At 38.7% G+C, this 19,430-nt stretch overlaps 1 protein-coding gene across 1 annotated transcript; it reads left to right on the top strand.

The window, feature by feature from the left end:
• The first annotated feature begins 489 nt into the window (after window positions 1-489).
• On the top strand, window positions 490-1,023 carry LOC145045517 (uncharacterized). Its single transcript, XM_078993838.1, has one exon. It carries the CDS (start codon window positions 490-492, stop codon window positions 1,021-1,023), a length of 534 nt encoding a protein of 177 aa, XP_078849964.1.
• Window positions 1,024-19,430: the final 18,407 nt, after the last annotated feature.

Genomic DNA, 19,430 nt, shown 5'->3' on the forward strand with positions numbered 1-19,430 from the left:
TAGTGGTACCAAAGAAACTAGTTTGGCGAAAATTAGATGTTTCAGGTGTCAAGGTTTTGGTCATTACCAAAATGCTTGTCCAAACAAAAGGGTGGTGACTTTAACGGAGGCCGTTGAATGTCGTGAATAGTTAGAGGAATAAGAGAGGTTGGCGGGTATTTTTCATGATATACAAAAAGAAGAGGAAGAAGAGGAGGAGGTAGAGTATGAAGCACCGGTGTATGATACAGTTTTGGTGCTTAGAACCCTTAAAACTCAAGGGGTTCAAACTGTGGTTGATATGGATCAACGAGACCAATTGTGTCACACCAAATGTTTGGTTAGAGACAAGTGGTATATTTTAATTATTGATGGAGGAAGTTGTACTAATGTTGCTTCTAATGAAATGGTGACCAAATTGGGTTTGTCTACTACAAACCATATGTTCTTCATTGGTTGGATGATGGAAGCAAAATAAAGGTGACAAAACAGGTTAGAGTTGGTCTAACTATGGGGTCTTATGAAGACGAAGTGTTGTGTGATGTTATTCCTATGGATGCATGTCATATTTTTTTGGGGCGTCCTTGGCAATTTGATAGGGACGTGTTACATAGACGGAGGAGCAATGAATATGAGTTGAAACACAACAATAAAAAAATTGTGTTAAAACCCATGTCCCCAACGACGATAAATTCCATGAATACTAAACAAGTAAAAAAAACTAATCTTTCTGTGTTTGCTAGTGAAAGGAAGGTGGAGCAAGTTCTTCACAAAGGTGATGTGATTTACATGCTTGTGCCCAAAGAGCATGCAAAGGTGGAGAAGATGGTGCATGGAGAAAATGCTATTGTTGATTTGCTTTTAGAGTTTCAAGATGTGTTTCCAAGTGAATTACCACCGGGTTTGCCTCCAATCCGTGGTATCGAACACCAAATTGACCTTATTTCGAGTGTCCCTTTGCCGAATAAAGCTGCCTATAGATGTAATCCGGAGGTGACAAAGGAGTTGCAAAAACAAATTGATGAACTCATGAAAATGGGTTAATGATCGTGAAAGCCTAAGTCCTTGTGTTGTTCTAGTTTTATTGGTTCCAAAAAAAGATGGTTCTTGGAGGATGTATGTTGATAGTAGGGCTGTTAATAACATCACCATAAAATACCGATTTCCTATTCCTAGAGTTGATGATTTGTTAGATTAGTTGCATGGTTCTATTGTGTTCTCAAAATTTGATTTGAGAAGTGGTTACCATCAAATTCGTATGCGTGAAGGGAATGAACGGAAAACAACCATTAAAACTAAACATGGCTTGTATGAATGGACCGTCATGCCTTTTGGTCTATCTAATGCACCTAGCACTTTCATGCGACTAATGAATGAAGTGCTAAAATCTTTTTTGGGCAGGTGTGTGGTGGTGTACCTTGATGATATCTTGGTATATAGCAAGATCTTGGAGGATCATTTAGTGCACTTAAAACAGGTTTTCGAGACGCTTAGAGCTCAAAAACACTATGGGAAGCAAGAAAAGTGTTCGTTTTTGGTGGAAGAAGTGGGATTTTTGGGTTTTGCGGTGTCAAGAAATGGCGTGCCTGTAGACCCATCCAAAACTGAAGCAATCAAGTCATGGCCTATTCCTACTAACATTTCTGAAGTTAGATCATTTCATGGTCTTGCTTCTTTCTATAGAAGATTTGTTCATGATTTTAGTACCATTGCAAGTCCCATAACAGGTTGTTTGAAGAAAGGACTGTTTGCATGGGGAGAAGAAGCTCAAAAGGCGTTTGAGAAACTCAAGGCATTGTTGTGTGATACTCCTATTTTGGCTCTTCCAGATTTTTCTCAACCATTTGAAGTGGAGTGTGATGCAAGTGGAGTTGGTATTGGGGCTGTTTTGATCCAATCCAAATGTGCTATTGCTTTTTTTTTTTTGAAAAGTTGGGTGGTGCTCGTTTGAATTATTGTACTTATGATAAGGAGTTTTATGCTATTGTTCGTGCTTTAGATCATTGGAGTCATTATTTGCGTGCAAATCATTTTATTTTGGATTCTGATCATGAATCATTGAAGTACATCAACGGGCAACAAAAGTTGAGCACAAGTCATGCAAAGTGGGTGGAGTTCTTACAATCCTTTCATTTTTCATGCAAATACAAGGATGGCAAAAGCAATGTGGTGGCTGATGCACTCTCGAGGCGTTACTCATTATTGGTGACTTTGGATGTTCGTTTCTTGGGATTTGAAACTCTAAAGGACCATTATCAATCTGATATGGACTTTGGAGATATGTTTTTGAAATGTGCAGGTGGTCCTAATGGTGAATGTGTGATTCAAGATGGCTTTCTATTCAAAGGTAATCACCTTTGTGTCCCAAAACATGTAATACGGGAGTTGCTGATTCGTGAAGCTCATGGCGGTGGTTTGGCTGGTCATTTTGGCATTACCAAAACTTTGGAGGTGCTTAAAGAACATTTCTTTTGGCCAAAAATGTTGGGGGATGTAACCAACATAGTGGGCAAGTGTGTTACATGTCACATAGCGAAAACAACTTTCAAGCATGGTGTTTACACTCCTTTGTTGGTTCCTATTCGTCCTTGGGAAGATGTGTCCATGGATTTCATTATGTCTTTGCCTAGAACTCAAAGGGGGAAGGATTGCATTATGGTGGTGTTGGATAGGTTTTCAAAAATGGCTCACTTTGTGCCATGTCATAAAACCAATGATGCATCTAATGTGGCTGATTTGTATTTTAAAAAGGTGGTTCGTTTGCATGGTATTCCTAAAACAATTGTTTCTTATAGGGATTCCAAGTTTCTAAGTTACTTTTGGAACACTTTATGGAGGAAAGTGGGTACTAAGTTACTTTTTAGTACATCCTATCATCCACAAACGGATGGGCAAACGAAGGTGACTAATAGAACTTTGGGTACTTTGTTGAGAGGGTTGGTTAGCAAAACTCAAAAAGATTGGGACATTAAACTTGCACATGCTGAATTTGCCTATAATCATTCTCTTACTTATGCTACAGGTCACTCTCCTTTTGAGGTGGTGTATGGTGTGAATCCTTACATGCTTTTGGATTTGATTCGATTGCCAAAGGATGAATTGGTTCACAAGGATGCTAATGACAAGTTGAAGGCCATGATGAAACTACACCAACAAGTTCGTGAGAAGATTGAAGTTGTGAATGAGTTGTCAAAACTAAAAGTCAAACAAGCATAGGAAACCACGTGTCTTTCAAGATGGTGACTTGGTGTGGGTGCATATGAGGAAAGAACATTTTCCTAACAAAAGGAAAAACAAGTTAATGCCAAGAGCCGAAGGTCCTTATAAAGTGGTGTCACGTGTCAATGATAATGCTTACAAGGTACATTTAAGAGGTGACCATGGAGTGCATGCTACCTTTAATGTGGGAGATCTTTCACCTTATCTTGATGATGATGGACTTGATGAATTGAGGTCATTTCCTTTCAAAAGGGGAGGGGGATGATCCATGCATGGATCATGAAAGCCCAAAATGTGATGGAGTAGTGATTTCTAGTGGGCTAGAAGGTGGTTTGGGCTCAATGGTTGGGTTGTGCATGGTAACCCACAAATTGAATTAGGGTTGCATGAAAGCTAGGGCAACATTTTTAAGGCTTCATAAGTGATAAAACCGTTACTTTTTACTTCATAAAGCCTCCTAGCCGTTTTTATCACTCTTTGGTGGATTAGGGTTACACTTTAATGCTTCTGATGGCTCATTAATGCTTCTTATGGCTCCTTAATGAAGCATAGACGTTTTTTCTTCATCCTCAAGTGTCTTGGACGTTTTTTTGTGTTATTTCAAGAGTTTCCTTAAATTTCATTTACTAGTTTTAATGAATAATTGGTTGGTTGGCTTGTAACCACCAAGTTTGTAATAAAGGCTTTATATAAAGCCAAGTTTATGCATGGGAAAGATAAGGCACAAATTTTAATCAAAGAACCCTTATTTTCACTTTGAATTATTGCCATAGTTCACAAATTATCATCTTTTGGACGTGATCCTTGAGTTGATCGAATTCAAACTAATACGTCTTAGTTTGTCTTCAGATTTACAAGCTATAGGTCTAGTTTGTTTATCAAATCTATCCTTTTCATTCCATATATTTGTGGTTGTTATTCTAGCTTAATTTACCTAAACATTACCCCACTCACTAAATCAAGCCCATGCACGCATCACATCCCCATATAGATCTGCACACAAATCCCCGTTCTCCCTCCAAGAGACTCTGGTTATAACTACATGCCACGATCGTACACTTAATAGGTGCCAACCGACATAAACTCACTAGATCCTTAATCGAATTTACGCGAAGAAAAAAAAGGTATAAACTCATTCCAGGACCAATGATCCATGTAAGTGAATCACTAAGGCATCGCTAAACATGTAAATCATTTCAAGACGCAAATGGAATGAGATTATATAACATGGGCCCGAAATATATATGAAAGGACAACTAAGGCCCATTTCACATGTAAAGTATTTACAGGCCAAAATGGCACACAAATAGTATCCAAGGTCCGTCGCACATGTTAATGGGTCACTAAGGCCCAATAAACATATACAAGACCTCTCACACATAATAATAGGCCACTAAGGCCTAATAACCTAGAAAATGATCAAATTAAATCCATTTGTTGGTTTATTATTGGTTTTGGCTTAAGTATTCACTAAAATAGCATAAAAAGAAGAATGCATATAAAACCCATTCCCAGGCCCAATAAACATGTAAGTGAACCACTAAGGCCCACTATACGTGTCTATTATTTCCAGGCTCAAAAGGAATGTGAATGTCTATCCTAAGCCCAATATACATGTAAAAGGACACTAAGACCCACTAAACATGTATATTATTTTGCAGGCCCAATAAGGATATGAATACCTATCCCGAGCCCAATATACATGTAAAAGGACACTAAGGCCCACTAAACATGTATATTATTTCCAGTCCCAATAAGGATATGAATATCATTTTTAACCCGTTTGTTATTGTTTTGTTTATTTTAGCCTTAATTACATACAATTAAGGCCCAATTTTTGTAAGAATAACACTTTAATCTCCATTTTTTTAAAAAACTAGTGTTGATGACTATTTTGTGATAAAACTAACATTTTAAATGCATTTTTTTTGTCAAAAATATCATTTTTGGCTTGGTTTTTGTGAAAATACACATTTTTCTCGTTTTTGGTTTTTCCGACCTAGTTTTTAAAAAATTTGCAGAAAATTCATCGTAAGTCGAAATTTGGATCCGAAATTCTGGAAGTTTGTAAATTTTGTCTACTTTGTTCACAATTTTTCTCATAATTTTTTATGGCCTCAAAATAGTGTGAAATTACTCATCTTCACAGGTTGGTCCGAAATTATTTCAAATATGATAGACAGTTTTGTAAAATTCGCCAAAAATTGTAGAAAAATCGTATGAAAACGTGCGCATAGTCATTTTAAAGGTATAAATCTAAACTTTATCATGTGAAACAGTTTTGAAAAATACTTCCATTAAAAGGGTCAAAACAATTCGATATTGGACCAAAACTTTTCTGTCAAGGGCTGTTTTGTGAGTTTAGTTTATAGATCTTTGAACCCAACACTCATTTTTGCTATATCAAGTATACAAATCCTAGATCTATAAGTTTACATGTATTATATGATATAAAACATACTTTTCTCATGTTTCATATGAAGATCCTAGTGATACACTTCAAGTTTCTTAACATATTTTTAGATTAGTGAAGAAATCAACACATAATCACCAAATGTTTCAAGAAAACACACATAATCTTGCATATATACATAGGTCTACACATAAGACTTGTATTCTCCCCCCCAAAAGCAAGTAGAAACAGAAAACAACTCACCTTGCTTTGATAATTTTGGTTCTTGATGAAGATTAGAGGAGTTTTCGGCCTTACAAGCTCCCTTGAAGAGGTTTTTCGAATTTAGGGTGTTCTAAGGAACATGAATCACGAAATAAAGTGTTTAAGAGTGTGGATCTTAACATGAAATGAAACCAAATCAATTTAGAATGATGATAACTTACCAAGATGGATGGATCTTTGATGGATTATCCTTGGACTCACTCAAGCACACACGGAAGTTTTTGGGAGAATGGATGGATTTTGTTTGGAGCTCTAGAGAGAAATCTTGTGATTTTAAAAGTGAAAATGGAGGAGGTAGGAGTGTGTGGACGATTTTTTAGAGAGAGGAGGGAAAAAAGAGAGGCTTGGGTGTATGGTGGACAAACATGTCAAGCCTTAAAGTATGGTGGTCAATGCTTGGAAAGATGAGGGACAATGTTGTGGTGGCAACTCTTTTATCCACCACCCTTTTATTTATTTATCTATTTATGTATGTATCATTTTTTTTTCTATCTATGGCCAAGAATTGGGCTTAAGATGAATGAAATTGAATTAGTTTGGTCCACTCTTGGCTTTGATCGATTTTGTGAAGCCCAATAAAAATGTTTCGGCCCATTAGGCCCTTAAGTGTATTTACAACCCAATTTGGTAAAAGGAATGGGTTTATGGTCCATTAGGGTTAAACAAATTTGTTTTAGGCCCATCTGGCCCAAAATATTAAGTTTCATGAAGGTGGGTCCAGTTAGAGCCCAAATAGTCAATTTGAAAGTTTATTGGTCCATTAGGCCCAATAAGAGAATCCTTGTCCATAAAGAACTTGAGTCGGGATTCCTAGGGTTTCCAACCCTTATTTGAGCATATGAGATATATTTGAATGAGAATAGGGTATAGTATTCACTTAGAGTATAGGCTTTTACAATGGATGATGTTTATATGAGAATAGAATTTCCTAGCTAAAAATGCTAGTTGTGACATCATCCCCCCGTTAGGGGGAATTTCGTCCCGAAATTCTTTCGAAAGATAGGTTCATGAATGAGAGAATAGGTACTTCATCTGATCTTCACGTTTCCCATGTGAATTTCGGTCCACGCTTAGCGTTCCATCGAACCTTCACAATCAAAATGTGGCTTTGTTTTGTACGCTTTACTTCCCTATCCAATACCTCAACTGGTTCTTCGACGATCAGGAGATTCTCGTTTATTTCGATTTCTTGTAAAGGAATGATAAAAGTCTCATCTGATATGCATCTTTTCAGATTCTAGACACGGAACACAGGGTGTACGTTGCTGAGCTCTACAGGCAGTTGTAGCCTATAAGTCTTTGGATCAATCTGAGCAAGAATCTCGAACAACCCGATGTATCGCGGGTTTAGTTTATTAGGTTTTGAGCAATCTAACACTTCCTAAGTGTGCATGCAACCCTAATAAACCTTGGATCTATGTTTGTCTAAATACATGCAAAATAATAATTTTCCAAGGTTTATAACCTATCTAACATGGCATGGGGAACATTTCAACATAAAAGAGTTAGAAGAGATTACATACCTTTTGGTGAGTTTGGTTGAGTTTGAGGGCCAAGCACCAATAGTGTGAATGCCTCAAATGGAATCACAAACACCACAAACTCTTGGAAAACTTTGAGAGAGTATACACCCTTGTATAAAATCAGCCACACACATGCACACACACACTAGTTCACTAGTTTTCTCTTAGGCTCCATTTCATGCTCCATAAGCATGCTTATATAGTGTGCATGGTTAGGGTGAAACCCTAATAACCCATGTCTTTTCCTTTCCAAGGATCCATGGGTTAAAAGCTTCATGGATCATCCATGGACTTCCACATAAGCCTAGCCCATTAACAAATGAGTATTAGCCCACACTATATAAAACATATAGCCCATAATCTAATTAGTATTCCTTTTAATCTCTAAATTAATTCATAATTAATTTAAGACTAAAACTAATTAAATAACGTAACTTCATATTAATATATTATAACTCATAATATATTAATAAACATATGTGTATAACTCTCATAAAATTATCCATAATAGTTTGGATGAGATGCAACCCAAATGGACCATGCCGGTCGGGTCAAGTATATACCAAATAAGTTATGGACTTAGACACCTTATCCAACATAGTTTTCTCGTTTCCTAAAGCGAATCATTCCTTTCCAAGGAGATTACTTTAATAACATGTGATCCCCGACTTGACATCCTAATGGCTTACGCCGCTTGTCAGAATAGCTCTTATGTTGGTCTCGCGATGCTTGAAGTCAAGCTTTTATTTGGATTATCTTCTCTGTTGTTTCGTAAATGGTTTCTGGTCTCATGAGAGTACTGGCGAGTGATCTGCATTTATGACTATAAAGAGTTTCGAAAGGAGCAATCTTGATGCTCGTGCGATAGTTGTTATTGTATGAGAATTCAATCAAGGGCAACTGGGTATCCCATGACTTGCTGAATTCTAACACCCAAACTTGTAGCATGAATTTGAGTGGTTGAATGGTTTGTTTGCTTTGACTATTGGTTTGAGGGTGGTAAACAACGCTCGTGTCTAGCTATGTTCCCATAGCCTTCTAAAGTGACTGTCAAAATTTTGAAGTAGTTCTGTTATCCCGATCCGAGATAATAGATACCGATATGTCATGGAGTCTCACAATCTCTTGGATATAGATCCATGCTAAACTTCCTTCTTGTTTGATTTCTATAAGCTTCATCTTTCAACTCCAAGAGTTTTATCCATCCACGTAGTGTTTTCTTCGCAATATTCTCTGACTTTGATGCTTTCAAGGCTGGTCGTAGATGTTGGCAGAGTTTTTTCTTGCTTCGTGAGCAGATGAGTATGTTATCGATGAAAATAATTAAAAAGGCTGACTAGAAATGGTTGGGATAACTCGGTTCGTAGGGTCCATGAATACCATGGGAGCATTCATTAGACCGAAAGGTATCACATTGGATTTGAAATGGTCGCAACGAGTTCGGAAGGCAGTTTTTGGAATGTCGTCTTCTCAGACTCAAAGTTGATGATAGTCGGTTCTTAGATCTATTTTAGAGAAGTAACTAGCACCTTGGAGCTAGCCAAATAGATCGTTAGTCCGAGGGAGTGGGTATCAATTTTTGATTGGGAGCTTATTCAATTTCCTAAGATCGTTGTAGCTTCTAAAGGATCCATCTTCTTGAAGAACAAGATCGGAGCACTCCAGGGTGAGAAGCTTGGTCCGATGAATCCTTTGCGAAACAATTCTTCTTAATTGACTGGATAACTTGTGAATTTTCGGCGAGAGTCAACCTATAGGGTGAATTGGCAATTGATATAGTTCCCAGTATGAGGTCGATTCGAAATTCGACATGTCTTTCTAGAGGTATTCCCGGAAGCTCTTCGGAAAATACATTCGGAAAATCGCATGCTACCGGAATACCCTGTATACTTACTTCTTCCTTGGTCTTGTCCACAACAAGAGTGATTGGGAAGGTGAAGGCAAATGGTCTTCTCGTGACACATAATATCAGCATGGTAGGGGCTTAACCCAACCATGCCGATTATCACATCAAAACTCCTAATATTTACTAGCATCAAATCTATTTGAAATGAATGGTTGTTTAGTGTTAAGGTGTTCCCTACATAATTATCTTTGGTTTGTGCGGTTTTCCCCTTAGTTATCTCCACTGTTAAGGCTTAGTTTAGCCTCCGGGGTTGTGGTTTTATTAAGTTTTTGAATATGTTACTAATGAAGCTTCACTCAACTTTACTGTTGAATAAGAGGTGCACGAGTTATTAAGTGGGAACGTACCAATAACAACCGTTAGGTCTTGGACTGCTTCGCCTTGACCCAAGGTCAGGACCATTTATGATCCTTCTGCTCCTTGATTGTTAACCTTGGGGCAATTGCGCCTGAAGTGACCGGTTCCTCCACACCCATAGCAGGTGTGGCTGGTCTCATCATTGGTGTTGTTGTTAGGGTTGTTGCGATTGTTGTCGTTTTAATTTGGCTGGCGATTCCGATATGGATAGGTTCTACAGAATTTGGTGGTGTGATTCTTTCGGTTGCATTTGTTACAATGCATCTCCCGGCAGGTTCCATTATGATGGAATTTTCACTGTGTGACAACCGTCAAATTCTGGTCAATTCAAAGTCAAATAAAGTCAACAAGTCAAACCGGTCAGCTCAACTAACCCTTGTGTACTTGGACTTACGTTCAGTATTTACTAAACAACCCACTATTCTAATAAGAGAACATAAATCGAAAAGTACGTACAACTAGATCTCTTTAACCTAAAAACTGTAGTACGTGGCGAGCCAAACCGATAAAACAATGTTGCATACTCATCAGGAGTGTGTAAGATCCTAAAACAAGGCTTAACAGTGTTTACAAACCTTGCCTTGCGAAGCTAGACACTCACAAATGCCACACTCGGAACCTCTCTCAATCGTGTTCACTCTATCTCTCTCTATGTCAAATCTCTACCAAATCCCTCTAAGTATGTGAAATCTCTCTCAAATATCTCTTTGTATGAGAAATCTCTCCAAGAATGTCAAATCTCTCCCAAATCTCTCTAAGTATGTGAAATCTCTCCCAAATATCTCCCTGTATGAGAAATCTCTCCAAGAATGTCGAATCTCTACCAAATCCCTCTAAGTATGTGAAATCTCTCTCAAATATCTCTTTGTATGAGAAATCTCTCCAAGAATGTCAAATCTCTCCCAAATCTCTCTAAGTATGTGAAATCTCTCCCAAATATCTCTTTGTACGAGAAATCTCTCCAAGAATGTCGAATCTCTACCAAATCCCTCTAAGTATGTGAAATCTCTCTCAAATATCTCTTTGTATGAGAAATCTCTCCAAGAATGTCAAATCTCTCCCAAATCTCTCTAAGTATGTGAAATCTCTCCCAAATATCTCCCTGTATGAGAAATCTCTCCAAGAATGTCGAATCTCTACCAAATCCCTCTAAGTGTGTGAAATCTCTCTCAAATATCTCTTTGTATGAGAAATCTCTCCAAGAATGTCAAATCTCTCCCAAATCTCTCCAAGTGTGAGAAATCTCTCCCAAATCTCTCTCAAAAGTTTTCCGTAACTTTTTGGAATCATTCGGATCATCTCGGCCCTTAACCGGGTCAAAAACGGCTTGAAACAGGGCGAAAACGAGAAAAATAGGCTTTAGGAACCGAAACCGGAGTGAGAGGCCTCTTAGGACCAGAGACCGAGCCTCTGGTGGCTAAGAGACCAGAGACCGAGCCTCTGGTGGCTAAGAGACCAGAGACCGAGCCTCTAGTGGCTAAGAGACCAGAGACCGAGCCTCTGCCTCTGTCGCTTCACGCTCTGCCCCTCTCGGTCTCTGTTCGCTACTCCGCCTCTCTGTTCGCTACTCCGCCTCTCTGTTCGCTGTCTCACGCCCTCTGTTCTCTCCTTCCCCCTCTCGGTTCCTTCCTTCCTTCTTCTTCCCTCTCGGTTCTGCCTCCCTCTCTCTCTCGGTTCAGCACCAGAAGGCCGAGCCTCGGCCAGATTTCGCATATTTGCCACTTTTAGCCCATTTTTGATATTTTTGACATTTTAAGCCCCCGTTTTTCATGATTTTAAAGCGGGATTTTCTCCAGAAATTATATTTTAACATTATAAACTCTAAATATTCATAATTTAAACATATTTTGATGAAAATCATTATTTAAATAATAAAAATCAAATGGGTGAATTATTAAAGGTGGAGTGTTGACTTTGCCTTATCCAAAGTCACAAGCAACCACCTCACACCCACTCTTTGACTAACCACACCTCCCCACCTTACCTAGGTCACATCAATGTCTTTTCCACTCAATTATCCCTATGTCCCACGTTTTTGAGTGCTGATTATTCATCCTCTCTCCTCACTTCTCTCATTTGCTCTCATTTCACAAGAAGATCAAACTCTTTCCTCTCTCACTTTCTCTCTCTAGAAATTCGAGATTCAAGGGCTGATCTTGAGTTTTTCCTCCACATTTGGTAAGCAAAATCCATTCTCTTTATGATTATCTCATTTATTTCCACGCAAAGCATGGATATCTTAGACGAACTCTCTCATAATTGTGTTAGATCTTCGAATCTTCAAGTGATTCTTCAAGTGTTCTTGGGTTGAACACTTCTCTTCTTCAACAATCATCTACTGAAATCACTCAAGGTGAGTTCATACCCCTACATTTTCATGTTTTCTCAAGTTTTCAGGGGGGGAATACAAGTTAAAACACTAGGAACATAACTAAATTTTTCTAACAGCCTTCATCAGAAAAGTTCAACTCCATTCACGGACTGTTTTGGGCATCTTAAACATGTTTGTTTTCAAAACTGTACAAGGTGCAAATAGTTCAAGTTTTTAGCTTTAAAATGGCTACTTGCACATCTCCATACGATTTTTCTACAATTTATGGTGATTTTTACAAAACTGCCTATCATTTCAAACAACAATCCGGACCAGTCTGTGATTATGGACTTTTTCACCCAAGTTAGAGGTCATTATAAATTGTGATAAAAATTATGAGCAAACTAGACACATTTTGTGAACTCTCAGAATTTACGGATCTAGTTTTCGACTTCGTATGATTTTTCTATGATTTTTCCAAAACAGGGCAGAATTGCTAAATTTTGCCAACAGCATGTAAATATCATAACACTTTGTATTATGTTGAGCAAAGTGTATAATCATAAGTTCTAATATTTGAATGTGTTTCCTTGCTAGTTTATCATTATGAACTGAAACTAAGACATTCATATTAAATATTATTCATTCATTTTGGAACACGTACTATTAAACTATAAAAAAGTATAGTTTGATAAATTCACAACACTAATACATTTCCATGAAAGGATTCATACATATTACATACATTTTAGATAAACTATAATAGGTATAGTTTATGATACATCACTCTACGCACTCGTACAAGAAGGGTACATTCATACAAGAAATATTTATATTCACACACATTTCACGTAAACTTGTTATCCTATATTGTGAGTTTCTCTATTTCTCTCTCTCTCTCTCTCTCTCTCTCTCTCTCTCTCTCTCTCTCTCTCTCCCCGTACGTCCGAGTGCGGGATATAATTCCTGGTAGTTATAATCAGAATCTCCTTGAGGGAGAACGTGATACTTGTATATAGATCTATATTGGGATTGACACCCCACACCTTGCTGCTAGCTACAGTTGGACCTGCAGGTCTACGGGTGACAAATGTCATTTTATTTTTCGCGACACTTAGAACGTCGTGGCAGGTTCACATAGTCATAGTATGATTATAACGGCTCACATAGGGAACAATCCATAAGTTTACGGGATTTTATTTTTAAAACCTAAATGAGTTTTATGTCGATTTAAAATCACCTTTTATCTCTATGGGTACAAATGCAAAGTGCCGGGTCTCTATACAAAGTTATTATGATATTAAAACTATACTTCCTCTAGAATTGTTAGACTTCAACTATAGTCGCTGAGCGTATATGTTTGAGTCATATAAGAATTTAGTCTTGATTGGCCTAGAATTGGTGGTGCCCGCCTCATCTCCTGTTCCTCGTTGGGTTGTGGACCTAGGGCAGACCCACTATATTCAACGTTTTATCTAATTTAACCCTTTATATAACTTTTATACGCTAGACGATTATAGAGGAACTCTACGGGTTACTCTAGGGTTCATTAATGCATCATGTAGGATTATTTCTAATCACACTTAACTAAGAAAATATTGGATTTTCTGGAAATCAAACTCTATCGATTTTACAAGGAAAAACGGGTTCTACTTCAAACAAAACTCTTATGAACTCACCAACCTTTGTGTTGACACTTTTTAAAACTACTTGTATTATCAGGAAATCAGTGAAACAGGAAAACTTCATCGCTTTGAGGATGGGACGCTAAACCGTCAACAATTTATTTTGTCATCATAATGTAATTGCTTTTGAAACATATAAACATATACTTTGGTGTAACTTTTGCAATTATATATATGGTGGTTGTTTTTACTTTGAGCATTATTATACACGTTGTTGTGATACTGTACATGAAGTCCTCCACCCCCAGACGTTTCCGCCATCCTTGGTTTGGGGGTGTGACAGATTGGTATCAGAGCATTGTTTATAGTGAACTAAGTATATCGAACCACATAAGATATACAAACTATAAATGCATTGGGACTAAGGTCTCTGATTTTAAGATTTCAAAACCACTATACCATTAAGAATAAATAACTTTTGTTAAAAGTATACATGCATGCATACATACTAAGGTCAGCATCATTTTAGGACAAAACAAAAGTAATGATTGTTGGATATCACAGGTGAGCCTGGGGATGTATGGTCAGTCTTGGGAGTGGCATAGCCTGATCAACTATGCTGGTCCGAGGAGTGATTAGCGTATGCCCAAGAATGGTTGTGATGTGGCAACAAGTCTAAAAAAAAAAAAAAAAAAAAAAAAAAAAAAAAAAACTTACCAACACTACCACAATGAAATACCATAGGGGTATTTTGGCATTATTAAAATTACATCTGCGAGAACTAAATAGATCTTCATAAATAGGTCAATAGTTGCTTAGCGGATACATTAAAATTTTATGTATCCAAGACGTCATAGACTTAGAATCTGTGGATCTTTGCTCTACTTCCTGTTCTCATTGGATTGGGGATTTAGAGTTAGGGTCGCTTATTCGAAGGTCTATCCTGTCCCGAATACATATAATTAGTATGCACTAAACAATTTGTTGAAGTACCTGATAAAGATCATCGTATAATTAGCTAATTAGTACGTTTGCTTAGTTATTTCTTATATCCCCATTTCTCGCGAAGGTTGATGGATTCCATCCACACGACGACCCGTACTACCCTAACCGCGACAATACCAAATGGCTCGGAGAGAAGCCAGAGAATGATTTCCCAACCCCTGGAAATGGTCACCAAATTGAAGGCTATGCTGATGGTTCTGACTCCGACTCTGAAGTGGAGAACTTAACCCCGATGACTCTTGTTCCCAATCCTAACCCTTGTTCAACTTTTCAAGGCCCGACGCCTCCTTGGGTAGAGTGCTTGGAAACCTGGAGCGAAGAACAAGACCAACATACGTCGTTTAATAGAGAACGAAGTTTCTACAACATAAACGAAGGAAGCTCAGCAGATAGGATTTTTCCAATCCTGGTCCATAGAGTTGCCCGAAATGAGATTCAGGGTAGAACAACTCTCTATAGTATCGCAGAGGTTGATAGAAATGCAAGAATACATACGATCCGCACCAATCGCCTTGAGCACACTCGTGAAAAATCTAAAAGGACCACAAAACCTACTAACTCGTGAAGTTCATTCATATGGACTTCCTTTATGAAATATATATAAGAAATTCTTAAATCAAAGAATAATGCAGAAAAAAAATCAAAATCTATAACAACTGACTTGTCTTTACTAGTAGAAACTTACCATCTGATCATTTTTCTTTTTACAAACTCGTGACAGAACGATGCCACCAAGGAAAAGACCCAGACCTTCGGGCAGCACAGCGCCACCACCTCCGACGCCACCTCCCCAGTTTGATCCCGAAATGTTCCAAGCTGCAGTAACAGCAGCCGTGGTAGCTGCAATGTCACAAATTGGCACAAATAGCACTGGTGGTGCTGGATCTGGAGCCACAAACCCTAACCACGGGGATAGTGCAGGACGCACAAGGGAATGCACCTACAAGGACTTCACAAATGGCAAACCCGATTCCTTCGATGGAAGTGGGGGTGTCCTCGCACTAATTCAATGGTTCGAGAGGACCGAAGCAATCTTTGAGATTTATGCTTGCCCCGAAGCGAGCAAAGTCAAGTACGCGACATTCACCTTCATCGGAAGAGCTCTCACTTGGTGGAATGGCAAAGTTAAGTCGCTTACGCTTGCAGTGGCTAACTCGTTAAGTTGGGAGGACTTAAAGAAGATGATGTTGAAGGAATATTGCCCAAGAGGTGAAGTGCAAAAGCTGGAGCAAGAACTATGGAATCTCAGAATGGCAGGCTCCGACCTTACAACTTACACCAACCGATTTTGTGATCTAGCACTCCTTTGTCCCGCTATGGTCACCCCGGAAGACAAAAAGTTGGAGCGTTACCTCTGGGGATTGTCCCCCGAAATTCAAGATAGCGTGCTCGCCTCAAGACCAACTACCTTCGACAGCGCCAAGGAGTTAGCACAACAACTCATTGACCATCATGCCCACCATGACACTATGACAACCACCCTTACCCAAGCAAGAGGAGGGAACAACGAAAGAAAGTTTTGGGACAACAAGAAGGACCAATCAACCCAAGGCCTCGCTAAGAAGCAACAGATCCTTGCTGTTCATGCTGCCACAACCCTCACCACGCCAACTCCCATGAAACCATACGCTCGAACACTTCCAAAATGCAACAAGTGTAACTTCCATCACACTGGGGCTTGCCGAAAGATGCATTGCAAAAACTGCGACAGAGAGGGGCACACTGCTCGTTTCTGTAAGGCACCAGCACGACCCATCAACCAGGTACCCGGCTCTGGAGTAAGCCCAACCTGTTACGAGTGTGGAGAAACGGGACACTTTAAAAGGGAATGCCCAAGGACAAGAGATGCTGGTGGTGGCGGCAGGATGTTTGCAATCACCGAGGGAGAAACCACTCCGGAACCACCCGCAAATATCAGTACGTGTTTCTAACATCGACATTTAAATCCCGAATTTCTTTATATGCTAAATCTAGCATCGATTAAAGCATGCATAGTAGTAATCATGTGGCATCGGGCAAGTTATTCCTCACCATAATCAAATTCTTGTACTACGAAAAGTTATCCCCATCTTTCCTCTAAATTCCTGGATCCCCATTCGAAGTGCAAATTTCGGGACAAATTCCCTTTAACGGGGGGATGATGTGACAACCGTCAAATTCTGGTCAATTCAAAGTCAAATAAAGTCAACAAGTCAAACCGGTCAGCTCAACTAACCCTTGTGTACTTGGACTTACGTTCAGTATTTACTAAACAACCCACTATTCTAATAAGAGAACATAAATCGAAAAGTACGTACAACTAGATCTCTTTAACCTAAAAACTGTAGTACGTGGCGAGCCAAACCGATAAAACAATGTTGCATACTCATCAGGAGTGTGTAAGATCCTAAAACAAGGCTTAACAGTGTTTACAAACCTTGCCTTGCGAAGCTAGACACTCACAAATGCCACACTCGGAACCTCTCTCAATCGTGTTCACTCTATCTCTCTCTATGTCAAATCTCTACCAAATCCCTCTAAGTATGTGAAATCTCTCTCAAATATCTCTTTGTATGAGAAATCTCTCCAAGAATGTCAAATCTCTCCCAAATCTCTCTAAGTATGTGAAATCTCTCCCAAATATCTCCCTGTATGAGAAATCTCTCCAAGAATGTCGAATCTCTACCAAATCCCTCTAAGTATGTGAAATCTCTCTCAAATATCTCTTTGTATGAGAAATCTCTCCAAGAATGTCAAATCTCTCCCAAATCTCTCTAAGTATGTGAAATCTCTCCCAAATATCTCTTTGTACGAGAAATCTCTCCAAGAATGTCGAATCTCTACCAAATCCCTCTAAGTATGTGAAATCTCTCTCAAATATCTCTTTGTATGAGAAATCTCTCCAAGAATGTCAAATCTCTCCCAAATCTCTCTAAGTATGTGAAATCTCTCCCAAATATCTCCCTGTATGAGAAATCTCTCCAAGAATGTCGAATCTCTACCAAATCCCTCTAAGTGTGTGAAATCTCTCTCAAATATCTCTTTGTATGAGAAATCTCTCCAAGAATGTCAAATCTCTCCCAAATCTCTCCAAGTGTGAGAAATCTCTCCCAAATCTCTCTCAAAAGTTTCCCGTAACTTTTTGGAATCATTCGGATCATTCCGGCCCTTAACCGGGTCAAAAACGGCTTGAAACGGAGCGAAAACGAGAAAAATAGGTTTTAGGAACCGAAACCGGAGTGAGAGGCCTCTTAGGACCAGAGACCGAGCCTCTGGTGGCTAAGAGACCAGAGACCGAGCCTCTGGTGGCTAAGAGACCAGAGACCGAGCCTCTAGTGGCTAAGAGACCAGAGACCGAGCCTCTGCCTCTGTCGCTTCACGCTCTGCTCCTCTCGGTCTCTGTTCGCTACTCCGCCTCTCTGTTCGCTACTCCGCCTCTCTGTTCGCTGTCTCACGCCCTCTGTTCTCTCCTTCCCCCTCTCGGTTCCTTCCTTCCTTCTTCTTCCCTCTCGGTTCTGCCTCCCTCTCTCTCTCGGTTCAGCACCAGAAGGCCGAGCCTCGGCCAGATTTCGCATATTTGCCACTTTTAGCCCATTTTTGATATTTTTGACATTTTAAGCCCGTTTTTCATGATTTTAAAGCGGGATTTTCTCCAGAAATTATATTTTAACATTATAAACTCTAAATATTCATAATTTAAACATATTTTGATGAAAATCATTATTTAAATAATAAAAATCAAATGGGTGAATTATTAAAGGTGGAGTGTTGACTTTGCCTTATCCAAAGTCACAAGCAACCACCTCACACCCACTCTTTGACTAACCACACCTCCCCACCTTACCTAGGTCACATCAATGTCTTTTCCACTCAATTATCCCTATGTCCCACGTTTTTGAGTGCTGATTATTCATCCTCTCTCCTCACTTCTCTCATTTGCTCTCATTTCACAAGAAGATCAAACTCTTTCCTCTCTCACTTTCTCTCTCTAGAAATTCGAGATTCAAGGGCTGATCTTGAGTTTTTCCTCCACATTTGGTAAGCAAAATCCATTCTCTTTATGATTATCTCATTTATTTCCACGCAAATCATGGATATCTTAGACGAACTCTCTCATAATTGTGTTAGATCTTCGAATCTTCAAGTGATTCTTCAAGTGTTCTTGGGTTGAACACTTCTCTTCTTCAACAATCATCTACTGAAATCACTCAAGGTGAGTTCATACCCCTACATTTTCATGTTTTCTCAAGTTTTCAGGGGGGGAATACAAGTTAAAACACTAGGAACATAACTAAATTTTTCTAACAGCCTTCATCAGAAAAGTTCAACTCCATTCACGGACTGTTTTGGGCATCTTAAACATGTTTGTTTTCAAAACTGTACAAGGTGAAAATAGTTCAAGTTTTTAGCTTTAAAATGGCTACTTGCACATCTCCATACGATTTTTCTACAATTTATGGTGATTTTTACAAAACTGCCTATCATTTCAAACAACAATCCGGACCAGTCTGTGATTATGGACTTTTTCACCCAAGTTAGAGGTCATTATAAATTGTGATAAAAATTATGAGCAAACTAGACACATTTTGTGAACTCTCAGAATTTACGGATCTAGTTTTCGACTTCGTATGATTTTTCTATGATTTTTCCAAAACAGGGCAGAATTGCTAAATTTTGCCAACAGCATGTAAATATCATAACACTTTGTATTATGTTGAGCAAAGTGTATAATCATAAGTTCTAATATTTGAATGTGTTTCGTTGCTAGTTTATCATTATGAACTGAAACTAAGACATTCATATTAAATATTATTCATTCATTTTGGAACACGTACTATTAAACTATAAA

This window comes from Lactuca saligna, chromosome 5 (assembly GCF_052625555.1).
Source record: "Lactuca saligna cultivar CGN05327 chromosome 5, ASM5262555v1, whole genome shotgun sequence".
In the NCBI taxonomy this organism is placed as follows: Eukaryota; Viridiplantae; Streptophyta; class Magnoliopsida; order Asterales; family Asteraceae; genus Lactuca; species Lactuca saligna.

What these genes read in the sequence shown, in the direction of transcription:
- LOC145045517 (XM_078993838.1), top strand. Translation starts at nt 490, where the DNA reads ATGGGGTCTTATGAAGACGAAGTGTTGTGTGATGTTATTCCTATGGAT.